We start from the raw sequence: 25,238 nt of genomic DNA, 5'->3' as shown, positions 1-25,238 counted from the left end.
GGTGAGAGAATATTTAGTGATTTGTGAATTAATCTGGATTTTTTAAGTCATTATATTCATTTAGTTCACAGAACTGATTTGTTCTTGAATGATTTGTTCATGAAAATGACTAATCTGGTTACTCGATGCATTCATGACAGTTAATAGCTCACTGGAGGGGAAGATTTATCAGTGAATGGAAGATTTAAGATTTTCTATTTCACACACACACACACACACACACACACACACACACACACACACACATATATTTTTAACAAATAAAAAAATTAAAGGATCAAATCAGCATGTTTTTACTGTATTTTTGATTAAATAACTGCAGCTTTTGTGAGACTTAAAACTAAATGTTAAAAATCTTACCAACCTCAAACTTTTGAACAGTAATCAGTTTTTTTTATTTGTAGTATTTTATATGTATTTTCATTTTTGATTTATTTAGACAAAGTATAGAATTTTACTGTGCATGGGCTATTTATTAGTTACTGGCAATATTATGAAAATAATACTGGTTTTCATTGAATTTTCTTTTTGGGTGACCTACCACTTTAAGTGTGCTGAGATCTTGAATTCGCATGCCTTTCGGGGAAGTAGATCTTCACACATTTTTCTGGGCTATCCTACCCTGTCGCAGAGACCTGACAAGCTGTCACTGTCTGAATTTATCTAACAAGTCTGTGAGACAGGAGCCTTGTATCAGAAGAAGGGGGAAGAGAAATGAAGAAAAGGACCAAGAGATCGAGACGGGTGCATAGACGGAACAAGAGTGAGATGGCGCCTCTCATTAGCACTCCAGGTGCTGGGCTGTAGCATCGCGAGCCGCTGCCCCAGCTTTCAGCGTGTGGAGAAATTGCATCGACTTTCCTGCAGATGACATGTGTCACCTTTGATCCTGTCCTTATTTATCCAGGACACGATAAAGGAACACATCTGTATGAAGAAAAAAAATACACTAGTTCTGTAGTGGCCAGGTTCATTTTGCACGTTTTATTCAGCCAATAAATGTTTAAATAATCATCATTGTTCATTTGTTGATAATCAGTGAATAATTATCACCAATTCTATTTTATAGAGGAAAAACAGGTTCATTTTGCACATTCTGAACATTTTATTCAGCCAGTAAATATTTTAATGAAAATTATTAATTTGTTGATAATCATTGAATATTTATCATCAATTATCATTCAAAATGTTCGATTTTATTGAGAAAAAAATGGTTATTTTGCAAATTTTGAACATTTCATCCATCCAGTAAATGTTATATTTATAATTATTATGCATTTGTTATTCATTGAATTTCTATCGCTAATTATCATTCAAAATGTCCTATTTTATTAAAAAAAGAATAGCTTCTTGACTTACAAATTTTGACATGATACTTTTCATTAGTATCTAAAATAAAATGCATTTAAGCCTATCCCAGAATGACTGTGGTCCCTGTCCCGAATGCCGCACTTGATGTGGATTTGCGGCCATGGGGTGTCCCGTTGGACATTTTAAGGTGCTCACGAATGGCACAATGTGCCCTTTTGCATTGGTGTGGTCATCACAGCGGACAATTACCCAGTAGGCCATGTTACAAAGTGTAGACTCTGCTGCCATTTGGGATGGGGCCTATGTGAGCTGAACCTTTCCATAAACCAGTGGCCCCAGTGTCTCACTGAGCTGATTAGCACAACACAGGCTTGTTTTTAATATATATACGCCTTTACGCCCGTCCTCTGCATGGCACTGAAGGATTGAGGAAAAAGTCACTGTCGTGTTGAGTCATTAGTATTAGAATTAAATTTAGTTTGAGGCTGTGTTAAGGTTACTTTTAGATGACTACAGTTGTAAATGATATCAGACTGTTCCTGTAAAAGTAGGATTCTGGGATGGAAAGTACTTTTTGGTTTCCTTTTGGTTAATTTGGATACAAAACATATGAACAAAAATTATACTTTACATTTTTCGGAAGTAAATCACCACCATAATATGGTTGCCAGGGCGTTTCTGTTGGATTACTAATAGGTTTTGAGTGATTTTTATCATGTTGCTAGCATGTTGAGTGGTTGTTTGCACACCCTAACGTTGAGAATATCATAGAGATATGCCGGTATCAATTTTTCATGTTGCGATTAATTGCTAATGCTTTTATCACGGTATACGATATTATCACGATATTGAAATTTAGTTGCAAAAAGGTGTTGTCATAATACAGTATAACAGGTTTAATAGCTTTTTTCTTATAACAAAAATAACTGAACATTTAAATACAATAAAGCAATACACAAAAAATGTATAAAGTTAAAAATTTTACACAGATTAAAGTGCAAAAGAGTTATAAAGACCAATAGGTATCACTTTACAATAAGACCTCATTAGTTAACCTTAGTTAATGCATTCACATTAACAATGAGCAATAGCTACATTTGCTACAGAAGTTATTAATCTTTGTTAAAAATACAACTCTTAGTTCATGTTAGCTCGGGCTCATTAAATAACACAGTTGCAACTTTTGATTTTAACAATGTGTTATTAAATATTGGAATTACCTAAGATTAATGAATTAGGGATATGCCGGTATCAAATTTTCATGTTGCGATTAATTGCTAATGCTTTTGTCACGGTATACGGTATTATAACGATATTGAAATTTAGTTTTAAAAAAAAGTGTTGTCATAATACAGTATAACAGGTTTAATAGCTTTTTTCTTATAACAAAAATAACTGAACATTTAAATACAATAAAGCAATACACAAAAAATGTATAAAGTTAAAAATTTTACACAGATTAAAGTGCAAAAGAGTTATAAAGACCAATAGGTATCACTTTACAATAAGACCTCATTAGTTAACCTTAGTTAATGCATTCACATTAACAATGAGCAATAGCTACATTTGCTACAGAAGTTATTAATCTTTGTTAAAAATACAACTCTTAGTTCATGTTAGCTCGGGCTCATTAAATAACACAGTTGCAACTTTTGATTTTAACAATGTGTTATTAAATATTGGAATTACCTAAGATTAATGAATGTTTAGATTATTATTTTTTTTATTGGGAGTTTGAAGCCCTAATGAAGCCCTAATGTAAAGTGTGACCGAACAATAAAGAATCAAAACACTTTCAAACAATATCTAGGGAGTTTTGTAGTCCAGATTAAAATGTAAAAAAGTTTTAAAATAAATAGCCTATTTAGTCTAAATATTTAAGTAGCCTATTTGGTGCTGTGATGAACACCACTGCGAATACACAAATCTGGGAATGGCTTTTTAAAAATAATTTAAATACATTTAAGAAACCGAAAGTTGCGCAGCTGCTTTGTTTCCGGGGTAACGGCCGCATTTGTGCTGTTCAGCGCCATCTGTTGTCAGAGAGTGAACGTGCACTTTCATCCAGAGCATCTCTCACGTGTTCCACTATGCGCTTCTCATCCGTGCTTGTTTACATCAGTGCGCGCACGCGTCTTTGACGCAGTTTACAGCGGTGTTGTGCATTTATCCAGTTGATGTGAAAAGTATTCTTAAAATGCATTCAAAATTCGGAATAATTTGTAATAAATAATTATTCTCTGTATTTTGAAGTGCCCACGATAACAATGCCGTGCATATTAATTATCGTGATATATCGCATACCAAATACCGGCACATGTCTAGAATATCATATTCATAGTTTTATGGTTTTCTAGGTGAAAATTGTTAGTCCAGTTGCTTGGAATATAGCACATTTCTCTGTAACAAGCCGCATGATTCAAGTACAGACAAAAGCAATGGCTATTATATTTACACAACCCAAAATACACTCTGCCTTACTACTTTGACCTTGAGGTGATAAAGAGTGATGATGTTGTACTGTTTAATTTGACATCTTTGATCATTTCTTTTTTGGTACTACTTTAACATTAGCATTTTGAAATCGAGGCGCCAACATTGCTGTGCAGATCTGCCATTTTTAGGCCTCCTTGTTTTTCTGCTTGTAACCCACAACATTTGAAGTGTCCACAGAAGAAGTCAAAAAGTTAATGCGAGGTCTCGGATCGTGCAAAAAAAATCTTCCATGCAAAAAAATCTGGTGGGTTTGGCCTTGTTTTTATATATTTTTTTGGGGTGGTGTTTTTTCCGTATGAAAATCCATTTAATTACAGGATGCCATCAGCAAGACTCTCATTATCTTGTTTTTTGTGTTGTTGTTTCAAGTGTTTTAGGGGGTTTGGGTTTGTTCGTTTTGTCTCTCTTTTTCTTTTTACATCTTTTCTGCCCCCCCTTATTCTCATGCAACTGATTTGTCCTTGCAAAATCTGGTTTGTGGTTTTAAAACTGTGCCGTGTACTGGAATGCACACATTTTTCACTGCTTTTGAAGTCCGTTTTGTATCCACTCTAAAAGATCCATTTGTTTTCGTCCCCTCCAACCCTCTTTTCTCACACATTTCCTTTTAGAGATGTTTTCCCCCCCAAAGGATCAACCATTTGATTAGTTTCAATTTTTTTTGAGTTACTGTTGCCTTCCATCCTACGGCTAGTCTTCATATCGCAGATGTTTTCTCATGAGAGCGGACCACTTCTCATGTAATGTACCTTATGAGACACTCTAACTGTTTTAATAAAATGAAGACCCTTGTTATGTTCATCCTCGACATGTTTCCTCTGTTAATAATCCTGCTATCTCCCTTTTGCATTCGGGATAAAACCGAATGGCCTTTGAATTGTCAGAGGGGGTATTTTCGGGACATCAGGATTCTGGCTTGGCACACGAGAGTGGATATTGTTGTCCAGCTAAGCCGAGGAGTTAATGTGTCTGTGTTCGTACATTTATCGCTGTCTGTAGTACCAAATCTGGCCGTGTTTGGGTCGAAGTTTCCAGGGTTGACAGGAAGCCCAGTGCTCCGTAAGTGCACTCTGCTGAAGTGCATGTCTGTCCTGAAAGTTTGTGTACTTGCACAGATATTCCTGTGATCATACTGTACACTAGGGATGGACAAATATTAGTTTTCTTAGCCCTCTACAAAATGCCCTTTGCAAGAGAATTTTAAGACTCTTGGGCTCGGCCAATATATCAGCTTGTCAATATCTTCTCTTTAGGAACATTGACCTATTGTGCATCTTCTTTAAGGTTTTTTACACTCACTTTGTTGATCATTCGGTCACGTATAAGCTGTAGAGTTTAATTACAGAGCGTAACTTTTTCTTCCAGACAGAAATGTAATGTTAAATATCAATTCACTAAGCTACAGTAGTAAACAGTGCTAATTGGCTATACATACAGTGAGATTGGACTGCTAACAGAGGTCTTGAATGTCCAAGACTTAGAATCCATTTCATTTAAGCATTAAAACCCCCATCAAGGTTGTCTGAGTTCTGTCAGAGAGGGTTTTTGCTCATAAGCTCATGGTGCATATGCTAGAAAAGAAAAGGATGTGTTTTTACAAAACTGTGTTTTTACACTGAAGCACAGACGATTTATACACTGGGCATGAACAGACTGCTATTTAATCATTTGTGGATTCAAATAAGATTACCTTGATCTTACTTTGGTTGTCCTCAGTTATCCTAACTTTATCCTAAAATCCTTCTGAATATTAAGGCATCCAGATGCTATTGTGCTAAATTGTGAATATAGGTTTTTAAAGTTTTGAGTTTAACAGGATATTGATGCTGTTTTTTTTTTCATATGGCTGAAGCATTCGGTGACCACAGGAAGTCATATATATATAGAATGATTATTGTTATTATTATCTTGTTTTAAGCATTTAGGCAGTTTTACTGCAAAACAAGGCAAAGATATCAATTAGGAAACCCTGCGTCTCAATGTTCATACTATCCATCCTAAATAGTATGTGAGATTAGAATAAGTGTGTCCCAAAGCATAGTATGTTGAAAAGAGTATGCCAAAAGTCCCCGGATGGTCTACTATTTCAGGTCGATTTTTGAAGTGTGGATCTGTGCACACTCTAATGGCTAAAACTGCCCACAATCCATTGCGCTTTGGCAAAGGATTCGGTCGAGAACTACAAACACGAATAAAACGCGTTAGAAAAACTACACACTCAATGTGCTACTTCTTTTCTCTCCAGTACGGTAGGAAGTTAAATGAAATGCAATGTGGAGGATGTTAACTGTGACAAGATGATTGATAGGCCAGTTTACAGTGACAGGGTGCGTGTATATCTATGCGACAGAGCGTCCGTTAAAGACGCAGTTGTGTGACGTAATAGTATGTCCCAAAGCTTGCCTACTCTTCTACTACACACTCAAAAGTGTGTACTTTTTCTTCACCAAAAGAGTACATACTTTACCAAACACATTATATTTGTTTTTTTGTTTTATTGGTGTGTGTGTGTATAATTAAGTGTTCTTACTTTAATTTTCTAGCATTTATTTTTGCCTAATGATTTTCAAATTTATAGCAATTGTGTATTGATCAAAATATCATCATCTTCAATTAAGAAATATAGATCTTCACAGCTAAAATCTCATATTGGTTGAATATTAGATTCAACCCAGGTTCCAGGGCAGGCGAATTATTACCCTTAACAGCTTTTTAGCTGACAATGAAACAAAGCGGGCATGATTTTATCTGTAAAACATTTTCCCTCTCAAGGTACTTTGCATGTCCTTGTTGTTTGTTGTGACTGTGACCTATTCTTCAGGTGAAGAGCTGCTCAGGGCTGCTCATAATGAGAGAGACAATAATCGTCAAGCATAATGTGCAATTGAGAAATCACAACATCACGCCTCATCATGCCTACCCTGATGCCATTTCTCTCTCTTTTCTCTTGTAGTCCAGTATCAGATGGAGATGATGAGAAGTTTGCGCCATGTAAACATTGATCATCTTCACGTGGGTTGGTACCAGTCAACTTTCTACGGTTCTTTTGTCACCCGTGCCCTTCTGGACTCTCAGTTCAGCTACCAGCACGCCTTCGAAGAGTCAGTTGTGCTTATATATGGTAGGTTCTCTCACACTTTTTTTGTCTCTTAAGTCAGAATGTGCATATAAAACTTTATCACTTTGCCAAATGATTTCAGCTATTTCAAAGGTCCTACAACAGCAGAAGAACCAAAACCCACAACAACACTGACCTAGCAATAAATAATAACAGACTATTCCTACATGTTTCCAATGATATTGTTTTATTATCCACAGAAAGCACATTTTATTTTTCCCAGTTTGTCACCTAAAAACGCATAAACGTGCACAGGAACGTAATATTTCTATTTCAGTGGAAAAAAAATTCGGTAACTTTATTTTAGGGTCTCTTAACTAGTTGCTTATTAGCATGCATATTACTAGAATATTAGCCATGTATTAGTACTAATTAAGCACATATAAATGCCTTATTCTACATGGCCTTATTCTACATCCCTAATCCTACCCAATACCTAAACTTAATAACTACCTTACTAACTATTAATAAGCAGCAAACTAGGAATTTATGAAGGGAAAAGTCGTAGTTAATAGTGAATAAGTGTTCCCTATTCTAAAGTGTTACCAAAAATTCTATTTCAAATAAATGCTATTCTTTTAAGCTTTTTATTGACCAATCAATCTTGACAATGTATCACAATTTCCACACAAATATTAAGCAGCACAACTGTTTTGAACATTTGCAATAACAAGAAATGTTTCTTGATCCCCAAATCTGTCAACAAAATATAATTAATTTCTGAAGAATCATGTGGTGCTGAAACAAAGGTATTTTCTTAGTGATATTACATATAAACAGTTGTGAAAAGTCAAATAAAAAAAACACATTTGAAATGAGAGAGACTCAAATTTGATTTCTACTAACATTTGTGACCCTGGAGCACAAAACCAGTCATAAGTAGCACCGGGTATATTTGTAGCAATAGCCAAAAATACATTGCATGTGTCAAAATGATCGGTTTTTCTTTTATGCCACAAATCATTAGGATATTAAATAAAGATCATGTTCCATGAAGCTATTTTGTAATTTCCTACCATAAATATATCAAAACTTAATTTTTGATGAGTAATATGCATTGCTAAGAACTTCATTTGGACAACTTTAAAGGCATTTTTCTCAATATTTTGAAATAGTTGTATCTCGGCCAAATATTGTCCTATCCTAACAAACCATACATCAATTGAAAGCTTATTATTGAGCTTTCAGATGATGTATAAATCTCAATTAAAAAAAATGTTGTGGTCCAGGGTCACATTTTACAAACATTCAAAAAATGCCATGTCTACATTTCTAAGAATTTAATGACCAACATTTTGCAATTCATGATTATGGTTAAGGTTAATCCTGTTATGGTGGACATGAATAAGCTGGTTATATTTACTGTCCGAATTCCGAAGTGACTAAAAATGTTAAGAACTTTTCCAGTATTTCCAGAAAACATTTTGGTTTATTTGGATTATGCTGATTACATGTGTATATATAAATATTCCAATAGCTGTGAAGCATGTAAATATCTTCTGAATAAAATGCGTAACCAGAAAATGTACCTTAATGGGAAAATTATGTGCATATACAGTATAAACATGGTGTCTGAGGTATTTAGCTGTCCTTTCTGGTATCACCTTGCTCTTTGCTTTTTTTCCTCTGGACTTCCCTTTCTCTATTTCTGTTGTTCATGCTTGCGCGCGACACACACACACACACACACACACACACACACACACACACACACACACATACAGAGCAGCATGTTTCAGCACCCCTCACCCAAACACACACTTCATTCCTACTGCACTGCTTTGCTCTACCACTTTCCCTTCTCTCTCTCTCTCCGTCTCTCTACCCCATCGTTTCTTGGCTGTGGACAGCATTCCCCCCTTGTGTAAACAGGAGGCTGGTGTGCGTAGCGGGCCCAGCAGCAGCCTTGTCTAGACAGGGTTTCCTCCCCTCTGTTTATTTAGCCTGCTATCGCAGAGCTGATGTGTACCTTCAGGAGTGGATTCAGGACCCGGACACCCCCTCATCCACCGGCACAGACGCCACCCATCCCAGATGTCGATGGGCCGATGGCGGCACGAGGGCGGAGGAATCGTCAGACAAGCTGCATTAACAACAGATCTGTTTCCCTGAACTCACACAAACAAATGTTGTACACCTCCACTCGCACACCTAGCTGGGACAGCAGTGTCGTAAACGCGCTCTGATTCCAGTGCGGATTTGGATGAAAACGTAAACATAAAACTTTGACTGTTCTTCGCACCCCTCCTTCATTCACGCCCCTGTCCGTTTCTCGGTCTCGTGGTCCACGCTGTCTGTAACTTTCTTCAGACTTCCCCCTCAGGCCAGATGTGGATCCCTATCAGAGTGTTTGTTCAGTCTCCTCCTTGTGGTGGCAAGCAGGCGCTCCTCACTAAAAATATATCAAGACACCTAGCAGCTGCCAGAAACCCCACCCTGCACCAAACGCACTCTCCACATGAACAATGAAAGCATTCAGAGGGCCAATGGGTCCACAAACTGTGAGACTTGATAGACATGGTTTCATATGTTCTTCTGGCTCTCAGGTACTAGGTGTTTTTTTTTTAAGTAAAGGACATGTAGTGGAGTTGAGACCACTAGTGAATTTTTTTCTGATTCATCATCGTGCATCATGTCATTATATGGCATTCATGATTCAGTTCCTAGTATTTGTAGTATATTCATATTCATATACTAAATTTCATGTATTTATTATTATATTTAGTGAAATTTGAGAAATTACTAGGAAATGTTATTACTAAAAGCTTGATTTTATGCACATTTTAGTAATGGGAGGGTCAGAAATTGGGGATCTCTCGTCCATCCATCCAATTAATTCACAATTTGTGAATTCTTAGGAAATTGTATAATTTTATGGCTGTATGCTTGGTTTTATGTGTATGTTATATAGTCAAAAATGGTTAAAAATTTGTGAAAAAATATCCTGTCTTTCTCTTTTTCTAAATTAATATTATTGTATTTTGTTTCAAATGATATGTTGTGAATTTGAGAAATTCTTAGCATTTTTTTTAGGAAATGTAATGGCTGTATGTTTGATTTTTTTTGTGAGTTAGTAGCTGTAGCTGAAAAAAAAAAACATACAGTTGGGTCCAAAATTTGATATCAATACAAATAATTCTTTACGAATTATATTACCTTGCTATATTCTCATTATCATAGCTTGATACACTACACAAGTCAGAGATGTTGGTGGGTGGCAGCACCCTAGAAACCACTTAGCAATACAATACATTTTAGTAAATTAATTTTCATCATGCACTTCTGCTTATTTCTGTATTTGTGTTTTGTTTTTATCATTTCAAGTTGCGTACACTGTTGTTGCAAAAGGCATTGTGGATGCTTTCAGAAGTGGTACATAAATAAATCCTCAAACCTGGTATTGATTCAGTCCACTCCATTTCAACAGGTACTTGAAGAAGACTAACTGAATCTTACCTGTGTCTAAGCAGATCTTGAGATCTCCTTGAGTTGTTTTAGATTGCCATTTTATGTCATTTGGGAAGTTTCAAGACAGTTTGAAAAGACAGACGATCATCTTTCCACGGTGTCTAAATGCATTTAATATCAGAACAGAACCGTGCTATAAATCCTGTCTTTGGATAATGGATAACGGGCAGAGCTGACTGGCAAGATTTGCCCATCTTCGACAGAACATTAATGATTTTTTTTTACACTCAAAATGTCAGCCTTCTGACAGTGAGATTAATCCACTTTGACTGGCTGACAGTTCTGTTCCCTTGGTAGATTAACATATACTGCATCTTTTCAAACTTCATATCTTCAATTTTACCTTTCATACGGTTGTCATAACAGCCTTTACTGCCTTTGTATTTTGGTCTTGCTACAGTGTTTATTGTTTTTGAAGCTTATAGATAGTACCCTGTGTTGAGCAAGTCGGAACACTGTGGTTTGTTTGCTATCTTCAGAAAGACCATCCATGTTTTGTCTTTGGTTCTCTTTCTCTGTAGATCCCATCAAGACAGCCCAGGGTTCTTTGTACTTGAAAGCCTACAGATTGACCCCAAAACTCATGGAGATCTGTAAAGAGAAGGACTTCTCGGCAGATGGGTAAGCCTTTAAATCCCTGGGAGTCAATTAAGTTAATGCAGATGGACTACACACACACACACACACACACACACACACACACAGTGTGTGCATAATTATTATGTAAGTTGATGTTCTGGTCATATTTTTTTTCCAAGCACATTTTACCAATTCCCAACCACATTGATCTTAATAACTACCAATAAGTTTATATTTAATAATTTATAAGTGATATATAATTAACAAGGACTGGAATGCCTTATACCAGGGTATGTAGAATTATTAAGCAGGTTATAAATGACTAAATACAAAAGTAGTAGTTGTTCAGATTTATGGAATTGGTAAAATGTGCTTGAAAAAAAAAATGACCAGAATATCAAATGTGTGTGTTTGTGTGTATATATATATATATATATATATATATATATATGAGGATATATTTTTCATTTTTAATTACATTACATTACATTACATTATATTATATTTTCTATTTATTTATGTATATTATTCCTAAATTTATTTCTAAAGGTGTTGTATAACCTTTTTCTTTTACTTATTTAACTGTTAAGTTATTATATATTGTTGTAGACAACATCTTGCATTTTTGTATTGGTGAATGATGGATTGGCTGAGAGTCTGGATAAAGGGTCCGTTCCCTTGTTTACTTCAGTCTCCCTTGTAGTTTGGCTTGAGATATTCTCTTATAATTCTGATCTGAAAAAAAAAAAAAAAACCCATCAAAACAAAAACTGCCTTTTGAAATCAGTTGACTAATCAGCCTAGAGTGCTTGTCTAATGGAGCGATTAGTAATGGAGAAGAGTTGAAATCATCCAATCATTTAACTAGAGTGATCTGTTCACATAGTGCCTTTCACTCCCACATTGCAGGAGACTCGACCACAAGCAGATCCTAATGAGGGGGATAAAGTCAAAAACTGATTGGGAATGAGTGGGAGGAAGTAGAAAGGGGGTTCAAAAGAAAGGTAGTGAAAGTAAGCAAATTAGTGATGTTTTTGTCTTTATACATAATGAGCAAGGACCTTTTGTCTGTTGATTGGCTTCTGTTGATTTCAGTGTCATGCTGGGTGGCCCTGCTCACTGTGAAATCTGATTGGGCCATAATCCTGCTCCTCCAAATTGGCCATGATTATGTCAAATCGCACAGCTGTTTCACTTTCAATATGGCCTGACAAATTGCTTGAAACTTGACATATTGTGCCTAGTTAGGCCACAGTGTTAGCTTGCTGTTATCAAAAATGTGATGTCAAATCTCTGACAGGGGTCACTTCCAGATTCTGAAAATGGATCAATGACAATGAAAATCTCTTTTCTGTGTGCGCAGGCTGAAGAAGGCTAGCGTGGGTAATGAGAACATGTTCGAGGAGGTGCCCATTGTCATCAAGAACTCTCATCTCATCAACGTTCTGCTGTGGGAGCTGGAGGACAAATCCACTGCTGCAGACAAACACGAGCTCTTGAACCTTTCCAGCAGGTCTGACCACACACACATGCATTACTATACAAGTGCAGTATTTCCCAATGCGAATGAGGACATGTGTAAATTTATACTAGTGCTGAGATATCCCTAATGATGCTTGCTCACATTAGCAGTAACTTATCTCTGATGAGGACCAATGAAGAGGTCATTGCCGCCCAGGTGATTTGCTCCAAAAGGACGTCTGCTTTTAATGGCTTTCATGCTAGACTATCTAAATAAAAGGATTTTGCTAACAGTGAAACTGTTCATTAGACAGTCCTCAGACTTTTTACCTCTTGAACTTGAAGTGAACATTCAAATATGACAGTTCACAAGCAGCTTTACTCCTCATTCTGACAGAAGCTAGACATCTCCTACCTTTATCTGACAGAACAAATGTGGGGATGAATTTAAAGACACACTTTCTAGGAAAGGTTTTTACCATGCACTAAAACCCTCTCTGTTTCTAAATTCATCCCTTTTTAAGCACCACCGTCACCAAAACGTCAGTTCTGCAGCACATTCTCTGTCTTCAACAATAGCATCTAAAAACATTTGCTGGCAGCTATTAAATCATGTTTTGCAGTTCCTGCTTTTAAGAGTACTCCATTGGTTTCAGTTTGTGTTTGTGAGGACTATGATTCAGTAAGATTTAATTTAAAGGGGTCATGAACTGCCTTTGTTTTTTATTTTATACTGTTCCCTGAGGTCCACATATAATGTTATCAGGATTTTTACATCAAAAAACATCATAATTTAGAAGTAAGACTCAGAAGTAAATGCCCACTGCTATGATTGGCTGACAGTTATGTATGTTTGACAGCATACTTTCTTCACAGATGGACATTGCTGTGATTTTGGTTCAGTATATATCAAACGATCTGTAATAACAGACAAAGCAGAAGTGATCATGTGATGAAAACAGTTAGTCACACTTGTGTGGCGCTACTTCGGATCCAATATAGTCGGCACAGCATCGTCTTTTAGTTTCAATCTTTCTGAAAATCCTGCGTCAAATTGTGCCTTGTCCATAAACAAATCCACGGTAAAATGAAGAGAACAAAGGCCAAGTTCTTAATGACGCGGTCTGGAACTTTATTAAAAATGAAGTTCATCAAATAAAGTTTATCATTTGGTTTCTGCGTAGACCTGCCTTTGCCGCTCTTGCCATTTACCTACAGCAGTATGTGTGTGAATTGGTGGGTGGGGCTAAACAGGCAGTGATGTAGAATCGGTAGGCGGGGCTAAACAGCCAGTAATGTAGGATCGGTAGGTGGGGCTAAACAGCCAGTAATGTATGATCGGTAGGTGGGGCTAAACAGCCAGTAATGTAGGTTCGGTAGGCGGGGCTAAACAGCCAGTTAAGTAGGATCGGTAGGCGGTGCTAAACAGCCAGTAATGCAGGATCGGTAGGCAGGGCTAAACAGGCAGTGATGTAGCAGCAGGCATTGATCATCTTCTGCGGAGGCGGTGTTTAGCCACACTGTTACATCATAAAGTGGTACATTCCACAAGCTGTTGTTTTGTCCACAATTTGGCTTCAATATAAGCTGTTTTTAGACTTAAAGGGATAGTTCACCCAAAAATGAAAATTTGATGTTTATCTGCTTACCACCAGGGTATCCAAGATGTAGGTGACTTTGTTTCTTCAGTAGAACACAAACGAAGATTTTTAACTCAAACCGTTGCAGTCTGTCAGTCATATAATGGCAGTCTATGGGCTCCACAGCTTTGAGAGTCAAAAAAACATACACAGACAAAACCAAATTAAACCCTGCGGCTCGTGACGATACATTGAGGTCTTAAGACACGAAACGATCGGTCTGTGCAAGAAACTGAACAATATTTATATCATTTTTTTTTACCTCTGATCCACCGCAATGTCCAGCTGTCCTGAGCGCATTCACAACATCCGGCGCGTGACGCGTGTATGTGCTCTGGCATAGTAGACATAGACATATATAAGTAGATTCCTCATTAGTGACTGTTTCTATGGGCCGTGGGGATCTACTTATAAATATCTATGTCTACTATGCCAGAGCACGTTGACGCGTCACGCGCCAGACTGGTTTAATGGCTCATGAAAATATATAAAAAATGAAATATATTAAAGTATACATTTTACAATATAGCTGTTCAATATTTAGTACAATCTCACTGTATTTTTATCAAATTAATGCAGCCTTGGTGAGCATAGGATAGAACTTGTTTCAAAAACATCAAAATTCTTACAGACCCCAAACTTCACTATGGCCCAGTTCTGGCAAAAAATATTCTAGAATTATTGGAAAAAAATCAAATGAGTTTCCTATGACCCTCAAAGAGATGGTTATCGTGAAGAACCTGTCTTGTGTTAACCTTACTAGATGTATTTGTAGACCCTGCACTTTTCTGTGACTCTTGACATTGAGGGTTTAATGATGCTCGGTTTGAGTATTCTTGTGTAAACAGATAAGCTCTGTTTTGCATAGGTCATAACAAAGGGCAAACTCGCAGCACTTGTTGAATCAGTGCACATGAGGTCAGGTGGCTAAAACAAGCACTCGATTTGGGAATAATAATTTACACTTTAAATATAGTCTAAATTAGCTTCAATGATAAAATGACACTTTTAATCCACTCACAGTTTTTGGGAAAGATACAGGAGATGCAAGCAACACCATTTTCACTCCCATTTTGCATGGCTGCCTTGATCTTATATCGATTTGAGTGTTTTTTAGTATGGATTGGTTCAATCTGTTTTGCTCCATATAAACAGCTCTTTTCTGTGGAAGAGAGTGAAATACAACATTGAGAAAATTCCCTCAGCGACCATTGACAAATAGATGTTAATATGGGCTCGCTTTATGAATGATCGTTTCCTATAGATCATTGTGCTGGTCAATTTTCTTCTTCAGTTCCCCTGTTTGTCATGGTCGGCCCTCAGTGATCTCGCAGATGAGACAATACATCAGACGCTATCAATATTTCACACACTTTTATTATTTCATTTCTTTTCCACTCTTATTTTTTCTTAATTTAAATTTGTCCGCCATGTACAGCTTGTAAGGATCTGTGGGGAAGGGAGGGGAGGTTTGAGTTTCCAATTATCATTTTAATCTATTAATTATTTTCGGAGCAGCTATGGTTGAGATTATGCTTTTTGGGACAGAAACATTCATTTTTGTCGCTGCTTTTTGAATTGTCAATGGTCCAAGAGGGGTTTGAAGGTCTCTGTCTGCTGACTAGAAAGGGAATTTTATCTTTTTAATTTGTCTCTCTTAATTCGTCCTACCAGATTTGGTGTTTCCAGATGAAAGGAGGAACCTTCGTCGCACTGCTGAGGACTTGAAAGAATACATTCATAATTACCTCCCTCTCTGAAACTGGATGTTCACACGCGCATACACACAGATGCATACACACTCATGCATCACGTGGGTAGATTAACCAGCGTTATATTTTTTAAGTATTCATGTATGTGAATGTTTAAGGAAAAGGATGCATTTTAGATGCTACAATCTTTTAAATCAAATATTACCTTTTCTTATTCAAGTAGTCCTGCGGTCTTAAAATTTGATTTTTTACAAGTGCAAATATTCCAGGTTGTCTCTAAATTAGTCTCAATTAATATATAATAAAGTCCTAAAGAAGACTTTATTTTATTTTTATTTTTATTTTATTCAAGAGGGCTAGGTTCCATAAAAATTGTGTGAATTTAAGTGGACTTTTATATTTTATATAGTAATATTCGTAATATTTACTTAATAAATAAATATTTGGAATATCACATTCTTGTTATATTAAATAATTTAATCTTTAAAGGAAATCCTCAGTGTGTGTTAAAGTTATGCTTCAGATAACATATATACAGACTAGACAGTTTTTCATATAATTTTTTATTATAGCAAAATTTCATAGTTCTGACAGCCCTAATTGTATACGTGAATGATTAAGAATTTGGAAAAATAAATTAAATGTTTTTATCTCTGTGACTGACAACCTGCATGCCTGCCATCCATGTTTATAAATAGATTTTTTCCTTTTTTGTTTAAATCAGTAAATCACATGAATTTCTTATAATTATTTTCTCCAGTTTTTTCCCCTCTGTCTTTTCTTTTAATCGCTCTGGTTTCTCTCTCTCTGGACATGATTTGCTCTTTCTTTAAACACCAAAATACCAGAAACAGTCACAGACAAGGCGGATTTATCTGTGGCTTTTCTGTTTCGTTATTTTTCCTGATTTATTTTTTCGTCTTTTTCTCCCTCCCTGGGTTCTCCACATCTGTTTAAGTTATCTCTTTGCAGTCTGGTGTTACCCTAGAAACCAAAGCAAACACTGAACCACTGCAGCCTTACTAACACAATACCTCCCTGTCTTTCTCTCTCTCCCTCTCTCTCCTTCTCTTACTCTCTCCCATCCTTCCCAGCAGGCTCACTCCTCATCTGGGGGCGAAATTGTTCTTTAGCCAAATGAAAAAAGAATTATGAGTATTACAGTATTTTGGCGTGAGGACGTGATTTGGGTGGGTGTGTGAGAATCTGTAAGTCTGGGGCGGCAACAGCCCCAATTTAAAATGAGCTCAACCCTCTGGTGGGTCCAGTGCTAACCCTTCTCTATTCCTTTTATTATTTTCTCTTTTTCTCTACCTTTTCTCATGTTCTTGGCACCCTGGTTCTCTACTTTTCCATGACATTCTAATTTATTGAGATGCACCTGTAAGTTGTTATTCTCTGATCTTCTCCTCCAATGAGCTGTTAACTGATGCAGCTAGATCACTCAGTGAGCTGAACTCAAGAACCGGAGCAGTCTAAATGATTTATGATTCATTTATTAATTCATTGAGATCTGACAAAAAACAAACAAACAAAAAAACAATTCATTAAATAACTACTTAAATGCTTATTTTGTTTGTTTTTTACACAAATCTATTGTATAGATTTAAAAGACTTTGATTATATTGCAAAAAAGTTTTTTATTATATTGAAGAGGAGTAACTAATATATTATTTTAAATTAAAAATGTTGTTTGTTCCATAAATTAAATTTAGTGATACAGTTTGAAACAACATTAGGGTGAGTAAATATGAATTTTCTTTTTTGGGATGAACTATGCCTTAATATATTGTTTCTTTTTAGTGTAGACAGACAAATTATGTGACGCTCGTCTTGTCTTGTTAGAATAAACTGTCTGTTTCGGTGCAGACAGACAAATTACTTGTCATGTCGCGTCTGGATACTGTGTCAACTCTGTCTCTCTGAAATCTGTTGCTTTGTTGTAATAGTTTTCCCAAAGTACAAGTTTTCATGGTTGATCAGTACCTCTCATTGTCTGTGACACATTACTGTCATGTGTTAAGATAAGTGGTTTCGATTGACTTATGCTGGTTCATTGTGTGTTTTGGCCAGCGTGTGTTGTGTTATGCTGTGGCGGTTTGCGATGACTCCAGATGACCCAAACCTTCCGTCAATAGTGCTCCGAAATAGGATGGTGTGATTTTAATGAGTCACCTTTCTCCTGCGGTTCAGCTTTTACTGGGACACGCTCACCTCATGCGACTGCATCACTGACAGGTTCCACTTACAGTCATGAATGGTGTTTTCTTTCCTAATCAAATAATAGATAAACAACTTCCAACTGTCTTTTTAGAGGATGTTAATATTCACTGAGTCATTTGAGACTGCAGTCACTGGCAGTTTATCCATGAAGCCCATTTTAGATCAGCAGAGTTTTGTTTTGATTTGTTTGTGTGTGTGTGTTTCAGACAGAGCGAGAAACAGAAATGGTGAAATGTTAATAAATATGCTAATGAAAGCCAGGAGATGAAGATAGGAGGTGCAAGTGTATCTGTGTTACTGAGCTTTTGCTGGGTTTGTGGCTTTACTTAGCTTCAATTTAGGGACAAAACTGTTCCCAGAACATAGCTAGTTCTTGAAGGTAAAAATTATTCATACATTTTTTTTGTTGTTGAAACATTAAGGGTCATGGTTAGTTTTATACTGTAGAAAGAAACTACACTTCCAGTCAAAAGTTTTTGATCAGTAAGATTTTTAATGTTTCTTTAAAGACGTCTCTTCTGCTCACCAAGCCTGCATTTATTTGATCCAAAATACAGCAAAAACAGTAATATTGTGAAATATTTTTACTATTTGAAATAACTGCTTTAAATTTGAATCTATTTTAAAATGTAATTTATTCCTGTGATCAAAGCTGAATTTTCAGCATCATTACCCCAGTCTTCAGTGTCACATGATCCTTCACAAATCATTCTGATATACTGACTTGCTGTTCAAGAAACATTTATTATTATTATTATTATTATTATTATTATTATTAATAGTATTATTATCAATATTATTATTATTCTTATCAATATTTAAAACAGTTGAGTAAATTTTTTTTAGTAAGTTCCAAAGATCAGCATTTATCTGAAATAAAAAGAAGAAATTATAGAAATTGATACATTTATTTAGCAAGGAAGCTTTAAATTGATCAAAAGTGATGATAAAGACATTTATAATGTTACAAAAGATTTCTATTTCAGATAAATGCTGTTCTTCTGAACTTTCTATTCATCAAAGAAACCTGAAAAAATTCAGCTCCGCTGTTTTCAACATAATAATAATAATAAAAATTTTTTTTTGAGCAGCAAATCAGAATGATTTCTGAAGGATCATGTGACACTGAAGACTGGAGTAATGATGCTAAAAATCAGCTTTGAAATCACAGGTATAAATTACATTTTAAAATATATTCAAATTGAAAATACATATTTAAATAGTAAAAATAATTCAAAATTGTATTGTTTTGCTGTATTTGGGATCAAATAAATGCAGGCTTGGTGAGCAGAAGAGACTTCTTTAAAAACATTAAAAATCTTACTGTTCAAAAACTTTTGACTAGTAGTGTATAAAGCTGTTAGCTTTTAACTGTCTTTGTTTATTATTAACAACAACAACAACAATAATAATTATGATTATTATTGCTATATAGATATGACCCCAAAAAAAATCAAGCAATAATGCTGTCATCAGTGTTTGTCACAAATATGCAAATGTGCATAAAAAAACTAAAGAAAATAATATAAAGAATGATTTATAGAAAATAAATACAAATATATATAAATAAATATAAAAAAACATATGTGTGTTTGTGTGTGTGTGTGTGGGTGAGATTCAGATAGCGGGACAGGGAAAGATCCATAGAGCTCATTGGACTCTGAATAATGAGGTGCATGGTAAAAGATGGAGGTCATACAGGGATGCTTGCCCTCATTCATCAGAGCTGGCGCGCCTCCACAGAAAGACTCTTCAGAAACATTAAAAACTGCTTCCAGGGCCACACACACACACACACATTCCCTCTTTCTCTTTTCTCTCTTTTAGTCTCCACAAGCTTCCTTTGTTGCCAAACTTGCAGAGCCAGCAAACTATATAACTCGCCCTGTAGGGGCAGTTAAAGGGAAAAAGAAAAATCTGTGTATGTGTTTTTTTTTGCTGTTCGGAGTCTAGTTAAGCTGTGGTTTACAGTACAATCTTCTCTTTAAATGTACAGTGAGCAGATTCCCTGAACTTGTGTCGTCTTTTTTGTTCACTGCCGTTTTTATGGTCATCAGTCATAATCTGAATTTGTGTTCTATTGCAATCCACAGTCTTCTGGGTCTTGTTCTCTGTGTTTTGGAAATGTAGTGGAGGGTGCGTCTACGGTTTGCCGCTGCACTTCTGGAGTGTCACAACATCGTATATCAACTGTAAATCAACATTTGGCTAAGGAGTTGAGTCTTGCTTTTGTAAAACATTTTATTTTAGTACGCAGTAAGTTTGCTTCCTGTCATGTCACCTATTAACAGACCCATTTTGCCATTCATTTGTTGAACCGATATGTGTATACTAAAGCCACACGGTCCATAATAATATATTGGTCAATATTAGGGATGTTTTTAATTTATGAATGTTGGCTGATATTGGATATTTAAGCATTAAGCATTATCTTAAATGTTGCTAAACTATTGTTAGTTAATAATTTAATAAGAATGTTAAATGTAAACTTTAGAAAATCTGATTAATTTATAATTATAAGTATGAGTCTATAATACTAATTATTATCAATTATATTAATATAAATTTTTCAAACTGTACTTTATAACGTTGCAGTATCATAATTTACTTTTTGAAACATTTTTTACAACAACTTTTTACACAAAGTAGTATAGAATTTAGTAAGTAATAAAGTTTATTAAGCTGTTCCAGGCTTGTTGACCAGGTCATAAAGCTGGTTTGTTGCTGGTCCAAGATCTACTAGCTTGAACTGAGTAATCACCCATTTGGAGAAGTTGCAAACCAGCTACCTTGTTCCAAAAGACTAATCTGGTTTTATCTGGATTGTTCCAGCAGCTAATGAGAGATTTCTTTGTAGTGCACATACATAGACCTTACAAGATGACTTGGTGTTAACATACATCTCTGTGTGGATGTGCACCAGGGTATACATGTTCATGCATGATAGAGAGCTGCTCCTGGTTTGTCCGCACCCCCGGGATCTCACTTCCCCACATACGTCCTGCATTTTTCTTCAAGATGAATGGAACATGCTGGCGAGGCTAATTTGTTGTTAATGGGGTTTACCAAGAACAGATAAACTGCTTTTGAAGACATTTTCCCAATCCTTGGTCCTACGGGCTGCTGTCCTGTTATAAAATATAGATATCATTCTACTAGTTACAGTGGGACCTGTTTTGCATATCGCATGATACATGCAAATGATCTTGATGCATGTGGAACGTGATGAATTATTAATGAGGAATCCATGCTATTTGCTTTTTTTTAAATTCTGTGTTACTCTGTTGATGGTTAAGATGTGCTTTGATCATTTGACTTTCCCATAAGATTTTGATCTTTATGGCGTTGCCAAGATACTGGCAGAGTTTTACATTTCTAATCCAAGCATACTGAAATTTCACTACAAACATGGTGTGAGCAAAAAAATCCTTTTATTCGCTAGCAATGAAAAAATTCATCACGTTTTAAGGATGTTTAGATATACTGCTGCTCAGACATTAAAATAGAAAAGAGTTATTTTTCATCAAATACATATTTAGTGAGTATAAGAGTCTTCATTCAAATTATAAATGGTAATATATTTGTAATTAAGAAAAGCCTATTTTTATTTTAAAAATATTTTCTTCATTATATAAATATATATTTTTTTCCAATTTTTTTGCAGCATGGCTTTGATTTTTCTTAATGTTTATTTATTTATTTATTTATTTATTTAAATCACTTCACATTTAACATTCAGTATATTTGTGACCTTGCTTAAAAAAATGTGACGTCTATATAAAAGTCAGGTTATGGAAAAACTGTGAATGTAAGAATTAGTCAGCTTCTCTTTTGGTTTACCTGAGTTTCTCCATGCTATTCATAAAATACATTTATTTTTGTGTACCGTAAGACACTATGAAGAAGCGTTCACTAATTATCAAGCAATCAAATGCACATTCATCATTTCCATTATTCAAACGTCTTCACCTCGTCGTTCCTCTGCAGTACTCATCTGGAGAAGAGCCTGCAGATGCTGATGGACCGTGTGGACGACATGAGTCAGGACATTGTCAAGTACAACAACTACTGCTGCAGTCTCAGCAAGCAACAGCAGCAGAAACATCAGGTAATCCATCAAACGGCTACACCTGTCTTTTCATCTAGAGATTTTCCCACACTGTTTCCCAATGATACCTCAAATCATCCAGCTTGTTGAGAAAAGGTGTGCTATTACTTTCAAGTGATCAGATTTTCACTTAGCAGATGGTAGAAGGAACAGAGCCATATCTTGGGACCAGAATATTACAGGGACGTGGGAGTGGGCTGTGGATGATTGTGACATGGGGGGAGCGCACACTTTTGAATGCTTTGATGTGCTTGTGGGATGAGAGCTGTCATAAGCCTGTAAATGCTAGTTACCGTTAATGGTAGCTTTGCTAGCGCGATGTGTGCTCATGGGAAAACAGGTTGTCACCACAAAGATCACAATAAGGGGCTTGCGCTGAATGAGCATCTGATGAGGCTTGATGTTTCACTTTTGATGTTATGCTCTGTAAGATATAATTATAATACAGTTGTAATTGATGAAACTGTGCAACCCGAAACCCAGGAATTAGCTCTGAGGCTGTAATCAAAGCTTTGTTTCGAAAACACAGGGTGCATTTTGGTTGGTACAGTTTTTTAGCAATTAAAGATCTTACTCTTAAATAATTGTTTATTTGTTCATTCATGGTGTAGACAATAGAAAGTGTGATTCTCATGAAAACAGTCAAGAAATGTTTAGATCATATTACACCCCGAAAAGCAAAAGACAAAAATTGTAAATGAATGACATTTTTGCATGAAGAGATCAAATAATATTTCAAGGTTGTTTTTACACATCTCTCCTGTAATTTTTACATTTAAAAAAAAAAAATTGTTCTGTATATAATGAAAGTGTTTTTAATAATAATAAATGTTTCTTAAACACCAAATCAGCATATTAGTCTGATTTCTGAAGGGTCATGTGAGATTGAAGACTGGAGTAATGGATGCTAAAAATGTGCCATTTGCTATAACAGGAATAAAGTACATTAAAAAATAGATTTAAGAAAGAAAACAGTTAATTATATATTTAAAAATATTTTTTCACATTATTAAAGATTTTACTGTATTTTTGATCAAACGCAGCCTTGGTGAGCATACTGTAAGTGTAATGATAATGCAAGAAAATTATAATCATTATAATTATAATCATTAAGTTTATAATTTTTCTTAAAAACCACAAATTTATGAATGGTATTGTATATACAGAATCTGGTACACATGTAAGGAGGATACATCATGTACTGAACAACAAAATCTTAGTGGTCCAAACAAATAGTTTTTATTGTCTCTATGCAGAATTGTAGGGTGAAGTATGACCTTGATTTTTCTTCATGAGGTTCATCCAAGTTCATTTTCAAATATAAAGCTGCAAATCTTCCTATTAATGCGAGAGTGTCTGGGATTTTTGTGCCACGCAGCCAGCCAAGGCACTGACTCCAGTATAAAGCCAGTGAAGTTAAAAGAGATTTATTGAGTGGCTGTATATCAAGGTCTGTATGAGACCGGAGAGGCGAGGTGGTAATGGCCTTCCTCAGTGCTGGACTCTTTGTGATTGGTTGAAGTACATGTGACCTCCCAAATTCCCCTGATACTGTAATGATAGTGATTCTCTCATTATTTACTAATTTCTTGAAATCTAATTAATACCTGATGCAGAAAATGTGATTGATTACAAGGAGGCACAAAGGACACAATGCCACTTGCATTATCAGTGATTAGTTGAATGATTACTCTGATGTTATCGGAAGTATAGTACAGTTTAGTTTTTTTTTTTTTAGACAGCTCCTTCACAACACAGTCATCAGTGTCTATTGTTCCAGCTGTCATCTTCCCCTTCTTTTAAACACACTGCCACCTCTCCTGGCCTGTCATGGCCATCTTAAAAGGTTGCCTCTCAGAAGATTTGCTTTCATTCAGGCAGCCTGCCGGTTAATAACAAAAGATTGGGATATCAAGTTCAGAATAACCGTTTGTTCTTCATCCCTCTACAGTACATTCAGAGACGGCAACAGTAAAATGCGCAGAGACAGAGTCGAGGAGAGCCTCCGCTTCCTGAGGAAGACCTGAGCAAGATGTTCAAACCTCCTCAGCCGCCTCCACGAATGGACACCCTGCTCATTGCTAGTATGTCATCTTTCCTGCAAGCATTTGATATTATAAATAATATAGCATATATTTTATCATATAAATAATTTATGATTACATATATATAATACACATATTATTACACACACTCACACATATATAAATATGATATAAACATCAGCAAGAACACCAAATTGCATATTTTTGCTCAGTTTGGGAATTTTCCCTCAAGTACGAGTCTCTTCGTTATCGTACTATATGAGCCATAAAAACCTTAAATATGATGCTAAACAAAAAACACATGCAAACTTTTTAATCTTAAAAGTTCAAAATGGTTCAATTAAAAATCGAACTGTTATTTCAAATCAGTTTGTCAGGCTTTCCAGCATAAGTAGAAATATATAATGTTTACACATTACAAGTTGTGTTTACACGCTTTAAGTGGATGATTAGTGTCTGCTCAGTAATGGAAGCCAAATCTCTGCTTTTGATCGATGTGAGGCATCCCAACACAGCGCTAACCGTCTCTTCCTCATTTCGTCTCATTTGGATCTGAAAAGATTTGGACTTGTCCCTTTTTCTGTCCTGTGGAGTTGAGATGGAAGGGAGGAAAAAAGGGAAGAGAGGTAATTTATGAGGAACATTACAGAGGCCTTGCCAGAGATTGATTTAAAGCAATTGTTTCTAACTTGTTATGGAGGTAGTATATTATAGATCAGCCGTTGTCTGAGAGAAAATAGCTGGAGGAGGGTGATATGTCTGTCATGTTGTCTTGTACCCTCGACTGCTGGACTCTGTTATGTAACTCTAGAGTCATGCTGTTTACTCAGCAACACGCTGTTTCAGATTTTGAATGTTCAGCCTTTGAAATTGATTATATTATATTTTGGGCATTTTTGCAATCAAATGACAATGAGAAGATTACTTTTTTTTTAAAGTTTATTTGTCAAATATTTAGATTTAGAAGTGCACAATTGTTGACATTACCTCAAACACATATTGCAACTAATATTTTTTAATATTGTCTGTGTAATATGTACATAGTAACAATATTGTAATTTAAATACGTGACAAATA

The 25,238-nt window shown here is 35.6% G+C and overlaps 1 protein-coding gene across 1 annotated transcript in view; it reads left to right on the top strand.

The window, feature by feature from the left end:
- Window positions 1-25,238, top strand: part of eif3hb (eukaryotic translation initiation factor 3, subunit H, b) — a 46,485-nt gene that overhangs the window by 19,737 nt on the left and 1,510 nt on the right. The window contains 5 exon segments of the mRNA XM_016441856.1: window positions 6,761-6,928; window positions 10,915-11,014; window positions 12,336-12,485; window positions 21,996-22,116; window positions 24,068-24,200. Of these exon segments, the coding sequence (XP_016297342.1) occupies window positions 6,761-6,928; window positions 10,915-11,014; window positions 12,336-12,485; window positions 21,996-22,116; window positions 24,068-24,200 (672 nt within the window).

This window comes from Sinocyclocheilus anshuiensis, unplaced genomic scaffold (genome assembly GCF_001515605.1).
Source record: "Sinocyclocheilus anshuiensis isolate Anshui unplaced genomic scaffold, SAMN03320099.WGS_v1.1 scaffold195, whole genome shotgun sequence".
In the NCBI taxonomy this organism is placed as follows: domain Eukaryota; kingdom Metazoa; phylum Chordata; class Actinopteri; order Cypriniformes; family Cyprinidae; genus Sinocyclocheilus; species Sinocyclocheilus anshuiensis.
The sequence above is the reverse complement of the archived record's forward strand: the minus strand, read 5'-3'. Positions and strand labels throughout refer to the sequence as shown.